Genomic DNA, 17,652 nt, shown 5'->3' with positions numbered 1-17,652 from the left:
TTTGTCGTTGATTAAAAAGCCAATATTTTGAACAATTGACATACACAATAACGTTATTTGCATAAATGTCCCAAAACATTTAAAAAGTTCAGAAATTCAATCAGGGATTCCTTTGAAAATGTCTCTGAGGATTTATTTACCCTGGAATTTCTGTACGAATTGCTTCATAAATTCCTCCAGGGATCCCATCTGAAATTCCTCAAGGGGTTCCTTCGAAAATAAGGAGGCTCGTGATAAGCACTTGATAGAGCGTGGTTACTGGTTGTGCTGTATTTGCCGAACGATCTTTCTGTATAAGTAGTACTGGGTCGCCTTTTGTTGCAATTCTGAGATGTAAATAAAATTTCCCACATCAAATCATTATGTTACAGAATATTTCAGAAATTCTTCCATGGGTTCCTCCAGAAAAGTCACAAAGAATTATTTAACGAAATTTGGAAAGAATTGCTTCACCAATTCCTCCGTGATTTTTCACAAATCATTTCAGAGATTTTTTAAGAAATTCACCCATCGATTACTTCAGAAATTCCTCAAGTTATTTATTCATAAATTTCCCCAGGCATTCGTTTGGAGAATCCTTTGGAGGTTTCTTTAGAAAATCTACCAAAAGTTTCTACATAAATTCTTTTAAAACGTCTTTTTTTGTTTGCGGAAACTTGTCCGAGGATTCGACCAAAAAATTCTTCACGGATTCTTTTAAAAAACCTTCTATGGATTCATTCGTAAATTTTCTTCAAAGGTTTGTTTAGAAATTCCTTCTATTCTATACATTTCACAAAGAATTGTTTCAAAGCATTTTTCATCATTTACTTCTGAAATTCCTACACTTTTTTCCAAAAAAAATATCTATGAATTTGAAATTCCTCTAGGGATTCTTACAAAAATGCGTTCAGAGATTCCTTCAGAAATTCCACTGGGGATCTCTGCAGAAGTTTCAGCAAAAGTTGTGTATGATTTTTTGTAGAAATTTCTCCAGGTCAAATTTTCTACAGAAAATTTTCCAGAGATTTACCTTTTTTTCGAGACTCTTTTAGATTTTTTACCGAAAAATCTTACGGAAATTCCTTTAATCATTTTCTCAAATGATCCCCCAAAGATTTATTCCAAAACATTCTCCGGGGCTTGCTTAACAAATTGCTCCACAGATTCTTTTTTAATTTGAATTTCTGTCAGAAAAACGTTCTGGGATTTCTCTAGGAATTCCTCCAGGAACTCTTTAAAAAATGTGAGATCCATTCAGGAATTTTCTGCAAGGAGCCCTATAGAAACTACTCAGGGGGATCCTTCACAATTTTCTCGAAAGGTTCTCTCGGAAAAATTCCAGTGGCTTTTATAATGAATTTGACAAATTATTCCAAGAATTACATTGAAAAAAACTTCTACAGATTTTTCGATAATTCTTTCATGAACCGTTGCTGAAATCCATCCTACGTTTAATTCAAAAATCGTTCACGAGTTCGTGAAAAAATCTTCCAGGAATTCTTAAAGAAATTCAGTCAGAATTTTTTGCACAGTATCTTCTAGGCATTCCTTTCGACTTTAGAACGTCATTTAGAAATATCTCCAAAAACTCATTAAAAAACTTGCACGGACCGTTTCCAGAAATGTTGCATGGATTCGAAAAATCTTGCATAGATTGTTCCAGAAATTCATCAACGAATTTCTTCAGATTTCTTTAATAGAGATTACTCCAGATTTTTTCAAAGCATTCGTCTAGAAAACCTTCCATGAACTTTCTCAAAAATACTCCATAAACTTTTGTTTAGAATTTGATTCATAGATATATTGAGTTTCAGAAGCTCAAACCTCCTTCAAATTTTTCTCAGATGCTTTCCAAAATACTATCTCCGAAGTGGAGCGGACCTGGTGTGATGGTTAGAATACGTGACCATCACGACGAGGACCTAGGATCGAATCCCACTCCCGACAAATTCACAAAATATGAGTTCTGCCTTCGATGAGTTCTCCAAAGATTGCTTTAGGAATTCTACAAGAGAATATTAAGGAAATTCTCAAAATTTCTTAATGTTCCATTAGATATTATTTTAATACATTTCTCATCCAGAAATTGCTCCGAGGATTTCTAAAGAAAGTCTTAGGAAATCCTCCAAAGGTTACTTCAGAAATGTTTCTACAGATTTTGCAGACTTCTAATCTTCTGTAGAATGGAAAGGAAGACATTCATGCAGAGATTCCTGCAGAAATTGACACAGAGATTTCATCAGAAATTCCGCCGGGTATTGCTCTATGTATTTTCTCAGAAATTCCTCCAGGATTTCCACCAAGCGTACCTCTAAGAATTTCTCTATGAAATTCTCCATTTCTACATTAAAACATTGTTAAAGTTTGGGAATTTTTCCAGGATTTTTTTTTTCAAAAATATCTTAAGAGGTTTTGTCATTAGGTATTCCAGGTATTCCTTCCAGATTTTTTTCAGAAAATTCTTCCATGGATTCTGAAAATATTCCTGTTTTTAAGGACAAGGTATTTGGAGTACATAGCTCAAAATTTCTAGAGCACCGTTTTTGAGAACCGTTGAACGAATTTGAATGAAAATGCATCACGCAAATTGTTCAGTGGTTATCAACAGCATGATGCATTTTAATCCAAATCCGTTCAACGGTTCTAAAAAACGGTGCTCTAGAAATTTTGGGCAATGTACTCCAAATACCTTGTCCTTAAGGAATTCTTTCAGGAATTTATTTATAATTTTCTTTAGTTTCTCCTCTCTCTTCTTGGCGTAACGTCCTCACTGGGACAAAGCCTGCTTCTCAGCTTAGTGTTCTATGAGCACTTCCGCAGTTATTAACTGAGAGCTTCCTCTGCCAATGACCATTTTGCATGTGTATATCGTGTGGCAGGCACGAAGATACTCTATGCCCAAGGAAGTCAAGTAAATTTCCTTTACGAAAAGATCCTGGACCGACCGGGAATCGAACCCGTCACCCTCAGCATGGTCATGCTGAATACCCGTGCGTTTACCGCCTCGGCTATATGGGCTTTAGTTTATTTTTTATTTTTTTCTGAAATTTCTTCAGCGATACTTTCGGAAATATCTTAGACTTCTTCAATATTACTATAATTACTTCAGAAATTTCGGCAGGAATTTCTTTAAAAGTTGTTCCATGGATTCTTTCAGAAGTTATTCCAGCAATTCCCTCAAGAATTATTCAAGCGGTTCCTTCAAAGATTCCCCCAGGAATTCATCCTTATGAATGTACACGTGAAGGGACGCTGAAATCGGGGAACCTTGACTAATTACTACTGATTCTACCATGAGCAGCACTAGAAATAATTTATCTCACATCTTGTAATCTTCCGAAGTATTACAATGACCTTTTTATGGAATTTGCTACAAATTTTGGAATTCAATCAACAGGCATCTACCAAAAAATTCAGGAATATAATGCAATAGGACACGATCGGTGAAGTACCAGGTTCGTAGTTCTGAGCTGAATTTTTATATTGTAAGAAGTTAAATTCTCCGTTCTTGCGAGAAAGTCGTGCAAAAAGCGTCGGTATTATGATTCCTTGTCTAATTTGAAGCTGCTTGAGCGAAACATTGGAAAACAGTGTTATTTTTTTTCATTTCTTGCACAGTTTTCCAAAATTTTGCATCAAATTAGACGAAGAATCATATACCCACGCTTTTTTGTACCATTTCATGCAGAAACGGAGAATTAACCTTCTCACCATACAAAAATTTAGCTCATTACTACAAATCTAGAACTTCACGTTTGAAGTGCTCCGCGTGTCAAGCTGAAAACCCCTGCATTTTAAGTCATCATGATACAAACTGCAAGTTTCAAACTGATTGAATATTAAAAATTTGACCATTAAAAATTGTACATAAAATCGAGGTAAAATGTACATAAAATCGAAGTACATAAAATCGAGGGTCTATATAATCGAGGGTCCACTAAATCGAGGTATACTTGTATTTTTTTTTGTTTTCCAAGGTCACTAGTTAACCTAGCTAGATTGCTGTACAATTTTTTTTTCGAATTTAACGATTTTGCGGTCCCAGGAGCTGATTTTGTGAATGTGTAAGGGTTACACATTTTTGGTGTTGTCTGGAAATTATGCACTTTAGTGCTGAGCGGCGTTAGCGTGTATGTGATTTCTTGCCTTATTTGACGCTGTTTGAGCAAAAGTTTGGGTAACTGTGTTGTTAAAGTTGCAAGAAATAAACAATACCACAACGCAGTTATCCAAGCTTTTGCTCAAACATCATCAAGTTAGTCAAGAAATCATATAGGGTGCCTGTACCAGTTATCGCACTACCTAAGGAAAACTACTTCTACACAAATAAGAAGAAGACCGACGAATGTCGTCGATATGTCAAATGACAGATTTGTTTTCATACTTTACAGGAAAAATATAAAATCTGATCCAAACCCACTTTTACTATTTTATACGGAGTGTGCCAATGATAGGAACCCTGTACCAGTTATGGACATACTTTTTAATATCGGTTCCACTTCGCACTATTTACATGCATTCCTTATGGGATTTGCCATAACTGGTACACTATGGCGAAATAGGGTGCAAGGAAGCCGAAATTTTAAGGAAAATGATTTATTTCTAACATAATTTGAGCAAAATGAGACATTTGAATGAGTGCAATCATCTTTTATGAACGTGATCTATTGTTCACATATTTTTTCTTGATGATTTGCGTCGTTAAAGGTTGAAAATCAACTATGGCGAATTTGAGGTACTATTGCCATAACTGGTACACTGAGCCTATGATGGGTTCAACCGTATTGTACGCGACAATCCTCCATTATTTATTTCGAGATTCCTGCATAGATTACTTTTCAGATTCCTCGACAGATTCTTTCAAGGGTTTCTTTATGGATACCATGTTAAATTTCTTGAAAGAATTCCTCGAAAGTCCACCAGGAATATTTTTCGGTATTCCGAAATCACTCCTTTCGGTCTTCTAGGGGGTTCTCATGATTCATCCGAAGATCTCTCCTGAATGCTTCACTTATCTCTTCAGAGTATACAGCTAGAACTATTTTCGAAATTTCTTCACAGATTTACTCTGAACACTGTCCGGGGGTTCTTTTCAGGATTGATGCTACGGTAGCCCCTGTGGTTAAATTTTTCCAGAGTCCTACCGAATTTTCGGATTTGTCCAGGGCTTTCTCCCGGAAGTCCTTTGGGGTGCCTCTCGATTTTTTTTTTCTGAGAAGTCTGGGATCCCATTTTTTAATGTTGTCAAAACATCAAGAATATCTTCATCTTCACGACGAACTTTTTGCTCTCATTACCTAACGGTCAAATATTTACTAATTCATTTAAGATCATCATGAAACTACTGCTGAAAGGCAGAACATAGAGGGATAAAAAGAATGAATCTATATATATAAAAATGAGTTTGAAGTTCCTTTGAGGCAACAAAACTCAAGAACGGGTGGACCGATCAGCATGAGTCTTGCATGGTTCGATTCGTATTCGTGGTGGCTGTGTTTATATGTACAAAAAGTTACGAAAATAACCTAAAAATGTAAAGAAAATGGAAACTACCGAATTGGCATGAATTGGGAGGAAAATTAACACGATCGTAATAAAACCGATCAAGTGTGCCGTGCTGCAAACAGTTGTCAAACCACCACAATCAAAAATGGCAAAACAACGTTTGCCGGGACAGCTAGTATCTTTTAAAATTTTTAAGGGAAACAAAAAATGTGTTCCGGAAACGGGCTGACAAAATCGGGTCACTTATGTAACGCCTTCTTCTGTATCCAATTTAGGATAAAGCAAACATGATGCTTCGTCAGTTGTCGCACGCAGTCAGATCCCTCTTCTTAGGAACCTTCACGTCACGTCCTTGGGAAAAGTCGCAATGTCCTAAATGGATTCCGCTTTGAGCATCTCTGCTGATATGCGATCGACTCTGGGGGCTTTGTTGGACTTCATGCTTCGGATGGCTGTTTCAATCTCCTGTAATGGTGGTGCCTCAGAGTTGACGCGGATGATGCTAAACTCAACAGTACCCTAGGCGATTCATGCAGAGATGTTGATGGTTAGTCAGACATCAAAACTTCAAAAAGTCTTTCGAAATTCTCAAACCAACGTTTGCGATCAGTTGGGTCGATGAGTAACTGTCCAGTGACGTCTTTCACTGGCATCCTCGGATTCATTTTTGCTCAACTCAGGCGTCGTGAGATATCGTAGAGGAGACGGATATCACCGCCGACTTTCTCCCCTTCGTCAGCCAGGGAGTCCACCCACGCTCGCTTGTCTGTTGTCTCGTCTGCAGAAGCGTTTCACTTCCTTTTCTAGAGCCCAATACCGTTGACGGGACTCGTATTTGGCTGCCCTTGCACACTCTATCGCGGCCTTTACTTCTCTGCGCTCTTCAATCTTCCGCCAGGTTTTATCAGTGATGTACTCTTTTCGCTGAATGCGCAGCTTACCCAGGTTATTCTCGCTGGTTTCAATAAAAGCATTCTTGATGGCCGTCCACTGCTCTTCGACACTGCTACATTCCGAAACAACCGCTGTAATCGGCGTGTGTTGAGTCGTCGTCCGAGCTTATCCTCCTGCCGCGGAATCCTAGCAATGCGTTGCCAGAGCTCACCGATTAGAAGATGACGCGATATCAGCGCTGCGTTAATTCCGGACATCAAGAAGACTTCGTCTCCATTTTCGGCTGATGCAGATGTGGTCGAGACCCACGTGACCTTCTGCACTGGTCGATGGGGAAAGAGCGAGCCCCCAATCACTAGGTCGTTGTTGCCACAAAACTCTGCAAACAGCTCTCCGTTTTCGCTCATTTCTCTAAGACAAGACACGCTCATAGTCCGTGAAGTCGCCTAATACAGATGCTGATGTCACCTTTTGGAACTTTATCCACGACGGTATTCAGTTCACTGTGGAAATTATCCTTGTCTGTAGCTCGGCAGCATCGGCCGCCCGGTGCGTGACTTTGCATTATTGTGAAATTACGAACCCATGTATTGAATCTGACGTAGGCAACCAAATGTTAAGGTTATAGATCGCCAATCCAGTTACGGTTGGTTCAATTCCTGTTCTAGTCGGGAAAATTTTCTAGACTCTCTGGGCATAGTATATCATTGTGCTTACCTCACAATATACAAATTCATGCAAAAACAAGCTAAGCAAGCCCTTCAATTAATAACTGTGGAAGTGCTTTAGTTCTCCAAAGTTAGGTTCAATTTGTAGTTTGCTGTCCAATTTTCAGCTGAATCGCTCATAGGAGAACAACATTTTGTGTGTCATTTAGCATGGAAATCGGTTTTAACTGACGCGGCTTCGTGGTCGTGTGGCTAGTGTCACCAAGCTCTTAGTCGCATCGAACTGAGGAGCGCGGGTTCGATTCCCGCCGCAGCTGTCAGGAACAGTTTTTGGCTGTGCCACTGGGCGTTGCATGCTAGTCCGTTGTCTAGTGTCGTGCTTCCTTCAAAGAGCGAAAAGCATTGAACGTGTCCGTGTTTTATTAACTGCTATTGTAATGAACACAGCTATACATACAGGGGATGGCCAAAATGTTTGGGATAGGCAACTTTTTTTCTCCCACAAAAAAAATCAACATGCTGTAACTTTTCATAGAGTGCATAAAAAATCTCAAATTTTGACTGTTTGTCAACCTATTATATGTGCATCATTGGTACAAATTTAGGCTCGATTGATTAATATTTCGCGAAGTTAGAACCGTTCGGGTAAAACACTATTTTTTAGACAACTCATTTTTGAGCTGTCATATCTCGGAAACCAGTGAACCGAATTGAATAAATTTTTTAACGTTTATCAACAATATATTGATACTTAATACAACGTTATAAAATGTTATATTTTTTCACGGCGAATTAAGTTATACCGGGTTGAAATTTTTACCCATATAGAGGAAAATAAGTCAAATTTACAATACCACACAAAAATTATTAAATGTGTTCTTCCTTCAATCTAAATAGGCTCTAATATATCTGATTAGAGATAATTTGAGAACAGAAGTGGAAAATCTTTGGATATCATCTCTAAAATTTATTGACATTGATGTGAAAAAATTTAATTTTTTCGAGAAAAATTCAAAAAGTGTCAATCCATGATAACTTTTTTCAACGTTGAAAAAGTACCTATGTTTTAATAGTTTGTGAAGCATTTACATATTTACATTTACATATATACAAAATTTCATTCAATTCGGTTCACTGGTTTCCGAGATATGACAGCTCAAAAATGAGTTGTCTGAAAAATAGTGTTTTACCCGAACGGTTCTAACTTTGCGAAAGATTAAACAATCGAGCCCAAATTTGTACCAATGATGCACATATAATAGGTTGACAAACAGTCAAAATTTGAGATTTTTTTATGCACTCTATGAAAAGTTACAGCATGTTGAACTTTTTTGTGGGAGAAAATAAGTTGCCTATCCCAAACATTTTGGCCACCCCCGTATATGTTATTCGTCAGAGTTTTCGTAAATTATAACGTTTGTTTATCTTAGAGAATAATAGATAGCCTGTATTCATGCATTATGTCTATTCATTTATAATATCTTCGATGATAACATACCTGCCCATTGGCCGTGGCGAGATTTGGCGGGAATTTGGCCGCCGCGAACTGATTCGCTGCCAGGGCACCGCCAAAGGGCGACGAGAACTGTGAAAAGTTCATTTTTGGATACTAGAAGAAAGAGAAGGAAAAATAAAAGTGAAACTTTTCGTTTTCGATTCGGCGCGTATAATTGGGTTGGGCTGGAACGCGCGTGAAAGAATGCACTGGTAAATTAATAAACCGATCAGTTGTGGAACACTGGTGAATTGGGTCACCATTGAAACGAAACATTGACATTCATCTGACCATGTGCCTAAAATTTTAAATCGCCTATAGAGTCTAAATTACCAAACAGTCGCATGCGTTGAGCCTTCTGGCTTTGAAGGCGCCGATGAGCCGAAACTCACGTGCGTCGTTTGTGTGTATTCCGCACGAAACCCAAAACCACCATATATAATAAGTAGGACAAATTACCTCCAAATAGTTCTCATTGTCGTCCATTCTGCTGTTGTGAGTGGTGTTTTCGTTCTTCTTCCTGGTTGTGTACCGTTGAGTGCCGACCGGATCGACCGACAAACCGTCGAGACCGACGTTGCTAATTTGTCTATCCTTCGTTGGGTATTAATTTCCAATTTTCTTGATTCTTGCCGTTTTCTGTTCTGGTAACGCGAGTGCTTCCTTCTCTAGAAGCCAATCGATCGATCGATCGACGATAGTCAGTTATTTGTAATGATGCGGTGATGATGCTCTCAAGAAACTACCAATCAATCAAGCACGCAATTGCGCCGCCGCCACCGCTAGCAAAGCAGACACACAAGAGAGAAGCGTGCAGCGATGCACCAGAAACTGATCTTCCACGGATCTTCCGTTTAGTGTGACGCATGTCGGACCGGAACGAGCTGCACAGTGTATCGAAAAATTGTCCGCACATGAGCTTTTCACCGGAAAATGTTTACTGTGAATGTTTATGAAATATCGCTATTATCATACTACCTTTTGTCATAATATTGGACCGAAAAGAAAGTATTGAAATAATAAATCATCATTTCAAAAACTACAGCATCCCCTCGGATATCTTGTATTCCTGGCGATCTAACAAAGACGACGTGTTCGGTAAAGATGCTCAGGAGATCAAAAGCGTTAACTTGATTGAAGACAACGACTTTGAAGTTCACCAGAACTAAGACATATTCAAGGTAATGCAAAACTTTCTAGAGATGGATTTTTGTAATAATACTTTTTATGGAGTCAATATATAGGATTGGCGAAATTTAGTAGTAACTCCACAGAAACCAATGGCCGACTTAAACCCCAACTGGTGTTTTCCAGAGCACTTTATAGGCGTTTGAACCCGCATACATTTTCTTGTAAAAAGTCTGTCCGGACAATTTATTGATACACTGTACATAGCTTCAGGCACTTACGGTGATGGCAGTTTTGGAACATTTTATTTTTCTCTTCCGTAGAACCGATCAACCCATTTTGAATACCGATGATGACTTCATTATTCCATTCGCAATCGTAATCACATTCCCACTCCGAAAGCCATCCATAATTCGCACGACGATCAAATTTGATTTAGTCACTCATGATTCCACGGTTACAAAAGTGGCTTCCCAAGTTTGATTCTTCTCCACCAGCAGTCAGTCAGCCGCGGAAAGATATGCACTTTTACGATTGCGTGGTATACTTAAAAGTTACCAACGAAAAAAATCGCACAACACGGATTTATTCGAATTTTGGTTTCTTTTATTTTTTGCCGTAGCTGCTGTTAAAACTCTCTCTTCTCCATCATTAAACCATTGTGGTGGGTACACACTATTATACACATTGTTTGAAATTTCACATTCGGCTGAACTTTTTCCACGCACGTACGCACGGCTTTAGGCAGCGGGTTGATTTGACTACGGCGAATCGTCTGTTGTCGGTTGTACCTGCGTAAAAATGCCACCGATCGATTTGGTTTTAAACTAGGTTTTCACAAATAGTATCACGCAACGCTGCATCATTGGTTTTATGGTTATTTTTGGGACAAACGGCTGGACAACAGGTATGCCTGTCTGCTCGATAATAACACAGGAGCTACGGATTACGTCTGTTCCGAGCTACGGTGACAGTCGGTATCGCTGGGCTAGAGAATTATGCAGGTAGACGTGGCAATTTTAGGTTGAGTAGAATTGCATTTTTCGGAAACTAATGCCATGATCGATGATTAACAGATGCAAGTTTTGTTGGTAGTGAGACGAGGTTTCGAAAAGATATGACTAACTAACGTTCTGATGGTAACGTTTCTGATGCTGGAAGAATTTTGATAAAAATATAATTTAACTCAAGGCCCATTTAGCCGAAATGGAAAACACGCCAGTGTTCGATTTCAGCGCTCCCGTCCAGAAAAGGATCATTCGTTAATCATATAGGTACTAGCCAAACGTTGAACAGTTTCTGTAAATCTTATTTGAAATCGAAATTGAGTAATTCTCGTTCAATGTTAAAAGATTATATAGATGCGTATTAGCGTGATTCAAAAACCCGTTTTTGCTCCACACCGCTTATTCGATTCATAACCAGATTCTAAGCTTTCTCCCAAAAAAATGAGCTAATTTAGTTGAAAATTGAGAGCGCACAAGCCCTTCAAAGTTTGTATGGAAATTACTATGGGAAAAGGATGTTATCATTCAATTGACCGTAGTATTTCCGCCGTACCCTAGAGAGTTAGTTGACCCTTGGTACTCTTAGGCTACTCTATCAGCTACCACTTTGCCGAAGACCACATGTAAATCGGACGCCTCATCAATTAGTTATCGATTATCGGCCCAAGTGCGAAAATCTCACCAGTTCAAGCCGTATAATATTCTAAATGATGTCAAGCACAAGGATGGAAATCTAGTGATCATGATAAGATCCCGAATGTGTCGCGGTTGAAGCGCATCGCGCGATCATAGCAACAACGATAGAACCTTGTCGTCAAGCATTATAACAAACCACGCTCCGCGAAAATTGAATAGCGGGGCATGTGCGGCCATGATGCGATCGCTATCATGAAGTTGAAATGATAAATACCGAAAATCATTCACTTTTTGTGCATTCTTTTTGCTTTAATATCAAGATATGCCAATGATTGTATTGTTTCTAATCATGAATTCAGTTTATTGGTTCATAAGTGGTTCAAATCGTAATGAATATAATTTATCGCGACTTGTAACATGATCCGATAACGTGTGATCCCATGATAAAGCGTGCATCAGATGCTTTGATTGCTTGTGATCCCATGATTCAAGTACGGGGCGAGGGTGTCGGCATCATCCTACTGCAAGAGCAAAAGCAATCTTGAATTGCTCGTATCCTGTATCATTTGTCACTAGAAGTGATTTTCTTCCATCCTTGGTCAAGCATATTATACGATTTAAACTTTTTGAATTTTTGCACTTGGGCCAGCTCTATCGTTGAAAATGCAATTTACTCATTTTTCGACCTGTTCCATGTTAGCTCAGTTTTGTGTGAATCATCTTGCTCATTTTAGAGTAACTTTTTCTAAGCGTGCACTCATTTTTGCCGAAATTCGTCAAATTACGAAACTAATTTCAGTTTAGTAACCTTGTACTATTAGCCTTGAGCATCAGTTTGAATACAAAACTGTAATTAAAGTGGTTTTCAAAAAGTTCTAAGAAATTTTGTTGGTTGAATGCGCAAAGTGCTGAGCAGCACTGCCCTGAAGCCCCGAAACGTCTTTGCCTTACTTGAAACGCCTCGAAACATCTCTGAAACTTCCCTGAGACCTTCTCGAAAGCATCCTGAAACCTCCAGAAACCTTTTCCAAACCACCTCCTAAAATCCTCTGATACGCCTCGAAATTGGGGAAGCAAAGAGGTGCAAGTGACACAAACCCACTTTTGAGTAAATGTTTTTCACCAATTTTTCATCCCATGCAAAATGTATGGAGTTGCAAAATCGATCCAATTTTCACGGATTTATTGTAATTAAAAAAAAACTAACAAAGTTCCCCGAAGCTTGAAATCTGAAGAATTTTTTGATATGCGACAAAATGGCATCTTGGCCCCTCAATTGTTTTGAAAACCCCTTGAAACTCCACTGAAAGCAACTTAAACCTCTCACAAAACCCCTGAAGCGCCTGGAAAACTCTCAGAAATCCCCTTTAAATTTCTTTGAAACTCTTGTAAGATCCTTAAAACCCACAAGAAACCCCCAGAAACACCCTTAAATGTCTTGAAGCAACTTGAAACGTCTTGAAACTCCTCTAAAACATCCCTGAGACCTTCTTGAAATAATTTTGAAACCACCTGAAACCCCTTGAAATATCTTAAACCACCTCTGAACTCCCCTTGAAACCATTCTAACTCCCTAGAAACTTTGTGAAACATCTTGAAACGCCTTTAACCATTTGAAGCCGGATTTTTTTCCAAGCGATATTATAGAGTTTTTCTACGTACAGGTACTCTAACGTACAAAAAATTCTCTTTGTACGTTATATCGAAGTGTACGTTATATCGAAGCAGAAAAAAAAAATTTCTATGTTAGTGTCGATGTATTCGACGTGAAATGAACCCGAAATAATGATTTCGGTGAAATTAACAAAACCAATAATGAAAAACATGAGTTTTCACGAAAAACCTAAGGTACACCGGGACAAGTTGAAACGGGTGGGTCAAGATGAAACACGAAGTTTTAAAATAGATTTCAATACAATTTGGAAATTTAGCCTTCGCTAAAAGATGGTTTGAATCAAAAACTATGTGTTATGGCGATTGAACTGTTTATCATCATTAGAAAACATCATGTTAACCCGCTGTTTCATCTTGCCCCACCCGTTTCAACTTGCCCCGGTGTACCTTATTTCATTTTTTGTGCTTAGATATAACGTACACAAAAAATTTCCCCAAATTGCGCTAATTTTGGGGAACAAGGCTAATGCTGCAACACAGCATTGATATACACCGTGTCCAATAAGTTCTCATACAAAATCAAATTCAATTCATTTCGCATCTGTAATTAGAATTTTCAAAGTAAATTTATTTATTGAAAGGTCAACTAACACACACAAAATACAGCATATGTTTTGGAACTAACTATCCTTTATCCTTCTCTGCTGATCGCTTATGTGTCGTAAGTCCAAATCAGCTGGCACGCACGCCATTTCATTGGTATTTGGTCGTATTTTAACGAGTAGTGATTTTAAGTTAAAACAAATTAGGTTCACGTTCTCCCCATTGCTAGTAGCAACTATGAGCAGAAGAGAAAAAATATGAGATCCTGTATTGGTAAAGTACGAAGCCGTTTTATTTTGTACAAAATATAACGTGAATTAAACAAAAATGTCCATTTTCCTGTTTTAATGAGATTAGTTATGTTAAAGGCGCATGGGTGCATCTTATCTGGTTGATTCACACCATTCTCACTTATAAAACATGCTTGTATTCCTATTGTGGTAAATTTTGTCCAAAATTTACGTTTTAAGATATTTATCTTTGATATAAGGGTTATTTTCATAAAAATCAACCCAAGTTGAGCTTACTTGCAAATTTCTTACCATATCATAATTAAAACTGTGTTTTTTTAGCCTTAGTATATCCATTTAGTATATAACTTGGGATACAAATTAAAAATTTATCCTTATGGACTCGATTTCGCTACCGTAGAATGAAAAACTTTTCGAACATTTTTCTTGCGTGCCGGAGAAAACGAATTTCATAAAACGGAAGCGTACTGCTAGGCTTATAAAAACAAATAGAAAATAAAGTTATTCTAATCCGTATGCTTTATTTAATCAGTATTATGTGGCCTTTCAATACATGTATTCATTTTAAAAATATGAATCACATATGTGAAATAAAATGATATTTTCTAAATTTGTATTTTGTATGAGAATTTATTGGACACGGTGTAAGTGATTTCGAAGTTAATCTGAGGGTTATTCCTGGGGAAAAAAAAATAAAAATTTCAATGTTGTACGTTATATCGAAGCAAAATGTACGTTATATCGAATTCGCTATATCGAGGGTACGTTATATCGAAGAATACCTGTATTTCTGTGGTTTTGGTGCTCATCAGTATAAAAAGGGTAGAATATCATGCAGAACATTTTGTTCTGGATATCCTAGGTCACCCAAACTGTTGTTGAGTTTAGATCCTAATGTCTACGGATGTAACGCATTATACAAAGCTATGGTTTGTCGAAAAATGCCGATTTTAGCGTTAGGTTATAAATGGACGCTGCCTTATCACAAGTAAGACCTGAAGACCATAGCCTCCGCAGTAGTTTGGTTGATCTGGAATATCTCACAACTATCTTGGAATGACTCATGAAATGCCAGAGGCATTACAGATTACAATTGGATGTTTAATGTTACAGTTCATTGTGAGAACAACTACTATTACTGTCAAGAACTAAACTTCAGGACAGTTTGGACGACCCTTAATGTCCCAAAGGTTCATAGAAATATCAAGTAGACTTTAGGTTGGTCAAGGAAACCGCGATTGATTATGCAATCAATCGCCGGTACCGCGAGGAGATAGGGATAGGAGTTGCTGGGCAGACGCTAGTGGATCACAATGGGATCTGAATTGCGCAGCATACCCAGCCTTTACCGTGCCCAGATATGGCTGCTGTTACGAGTGTAGACCTGAAGTTCTAAACTCAAAGATAGTTTGACTGACCTGGAATATTCCTATACTGTCTCTAAATGCCATTGGAGTTTTCTATAGCTATACGGATCCCAGCAGATTAAGCAATGATATTATTTATGGCGAAAACACATAACATTATTCTTGTAGACTTGAAGGATTTCATTATAGGACATCTGAATGTCCCAAAGGTTCATAATAATATCAAGTAGACTTCAGATTGGTCCAATGACTACAGTTAAATATGCAACGTTACTCAATATATCAGATATGGCTGCTGTTGGGGTCTCCAGTTAGCCTAGTGGTTAGGGCTATGGATCGCCAATCTGGAGACGGCGGATTCGATTCCCGTTCCGGTCGGGAAAATTTTCTCGACTCCCTGGGCATAGTGTATCATTGTGCTAGCCTCACAATATACAAATTCATGCAATGGCAGGCAAAGAAAGCCCTTCAATTAATAACTGTGGGAGTGCTCAAAGAACACTAAGTTGAAGCAAGGCAGGCCAAGTCCTAGTGGGGACGTAGAGCCATAAAGAAGAAGAAGAAGATGACTGCTGTTACGAGTGTAGACCTGAACTGCCCATGTTCGCATAGTCGACGTAACCAAAGTCAGCATACACAAGCTAATATCTAACGCATGTTCATATTTCTGACCAATTTTAAAGTGGAGTGCAAGATTCAACCGTTAGTTAGATGATAACGTGGAAAAAATCTTGAATTTCATATTGTTCATTGTCAAAATTGCAAATGTGTGTTGAAAACTACAATGGCGCTTACGTCGACTATGCGAATATGGACAATGAAGTTCTGAACTCAAAGATAGTTTGGCTGACCTGGAATATTCCTACGCTGTCTCTAAATGTCATTGGAGTTTTATATAGCTTTACGAATCCCAGCAGATTATGCAATGCTATTATTTATAGCTAAAACACATAAAATTATTCTTGTTGATTTGAAGGACTTCTTTATAGGGCAGTTTGGACGACCTTGAATGTCCCAAAGGTTTATAATAAGATAGTACACTTCAGGTTGCTTCAGTAACTGCGGTTCATTATGCAACCTTACTCAGTATAACAGATATAGTTACTGTTACGAGTGTAGACCTGAAGTTCTGAACTCCAAGGTAGTTTGACTGACCTGGAATATCCCTGTAGTGTCTATAAATGACATTGTATATGTCAAGAGCTTCACGGATCCCAGTAGGTTATGCAATGCTATTATTTGTGGCGAAAATATTATACGAATCAAAATAAAATCTATTATAGCGACTACTTTTACCCGCAGTAAAAGATACGCGCGAGATATTCGCCTAAGAAAACAGACATGTTTTCAGTCCCGTAACGTGGGTAGATCACCTTATAATGGTGCGTTACGGCGTAAGATCTACCATAACAAATTTTGATCTTGTATTTTCTTAGCTTTGTTAATTTAAATGCAGAACAAATCCAAGATCACAATTTGCTCTACTTTTTTTTTCTTTTACATGTTATGTTTTTCATTGTTAATAAACCACCTCTTTCAGGAGGATTCAGGTACATAATTTGTAATTATGTTACTGTTGTAAGCCTATCATCATTTAAAAATCTATAATTTTACTTTTTATTTCAGATTTGGAATCGAACACCCAACAAGGAATTAGGAAAGGAACCAGGCATCAACCAAAAATATTGCGTGCACCTGAACGTTGACCAAACTTTTCCTTTGAACTTTACCCTTTCACTAACATCCAAATTCCCGTGACGGCCTGAAAGAATGTAGAGGTTTCTATGTACTTTCATAGGTGTCCAACTAATCTTCCTTCCCCATCCCTCAGCTGTCGCAAGGACGTGGCCAGGACAGCACTCGACCGTTGGAGGATTGCGTCAATCTTGTCTAAGAGTCAGAGATTAGTCCCAAATCTTTGTGCTTTGATAACGGACAGGAAAGATGCAACCCTCATAACAGCGATCCAGGGCTGTACCACCTACGAATTTGTGCGACTTGCTAAATGCTAATGCTAATGCTAATGCTAAGAAAACAGACATGTTTTCAAATTGTCAATCATAGCGCTCTCTGATAATTGTTAAAAAAGGTCGCCACATGGCCGGATGATGTGGTGACTTCTGCGACTGCACGTGGTATTTGCACTGCTGTTGAATTTGGTCCATCGTTGAAGGCCCTAGAAAATAGTCGCCATAATTGTGCTTTTCATGCAATGCACAATACATAAAAGTATTCTTGTAGATTTGAAAGGCTTACTCTAGGACATTTTGGAACACCTAGAACATCCCAGAATATAAAACACCTTTTGATATTCTTAACGAAGGCTAAATGAATACATATAAACGTAACCCACATCCAAGTTCAGCTTTTAGAACAACTGGTACCTATGTCAATTATTTCGTTTTTCCAAATTTCATGGTGCTCAGGATGATCTAGGTTTTGAATGAAGTCCCAAATACAAATATTTCCATTTTTCCCTAATAGAGGACTCAATTTGCAACA

The 17,652-nt window shown here is 38.1% G+C and overlaps 1 protein-coding gene across 11 annotated transcripts in view; it reads right to left on the bottom strand.

Moving 5' to 3' along the window:
* The window catches only part of LOC109418245 (zinc finger and BTB domain-containing protein 24), a 91,620-nt gene that overhangs the window by 21,263 nt on the left and 52,705 nt on the right, over positions 1-17,652 (bottom strand). For 3 of the 11 annotated variants that reach the window (XM_062842128.1, XM_062842130.1, XM_062842131.1), the window contains exons 2-4: positions 9,954-10,463; positions 9,004-9,484; positions 8,548-8,658 (exon numbers count right to left, since the gene is read on the bottom strand). The exons of 1 other annotated variant lie outside the window; for it this stretch is intronic. In XM_062842128.1, coding sequence (XP_062698112.1) covers positions 8,548-8,658; positions 9,004-9,030 — 138 coding nt within the window. In that variant the 5' untranslated portion in view covers positions 9,031-9,484; positions 9,954-10,463. The remainder of the gene's footprint in view (positions 1-8,547; positions 8,659-9,003; positions 9,485-9,953; positions 10,464-17,652) is intronic. 7 more of the 11 variants (XM_062842129.1, XM_062842134.1, XM_062842132.1 and 4 more) reach the window with 7 other exon arrangements.

This window comes from Aedes albopictus, chromosome 3 (genome assembly GCF_035046485.1).
Source record: "Aedes albopictus strain Foshan chromosome 3, AalbF5, whole genome shotgun sequence".
Taxonomy (NCBI): domain Eukaryota; kingdom Metazoa; phylum Arthropoda; class Insecta; order Diptera; family Culicidae; genus Aedes; species Aedes albopictus.
Note: the sequence above shows the minus strand (reverse complement) of the source record. Positions and strands in the feature narration are given on the sequence as shown.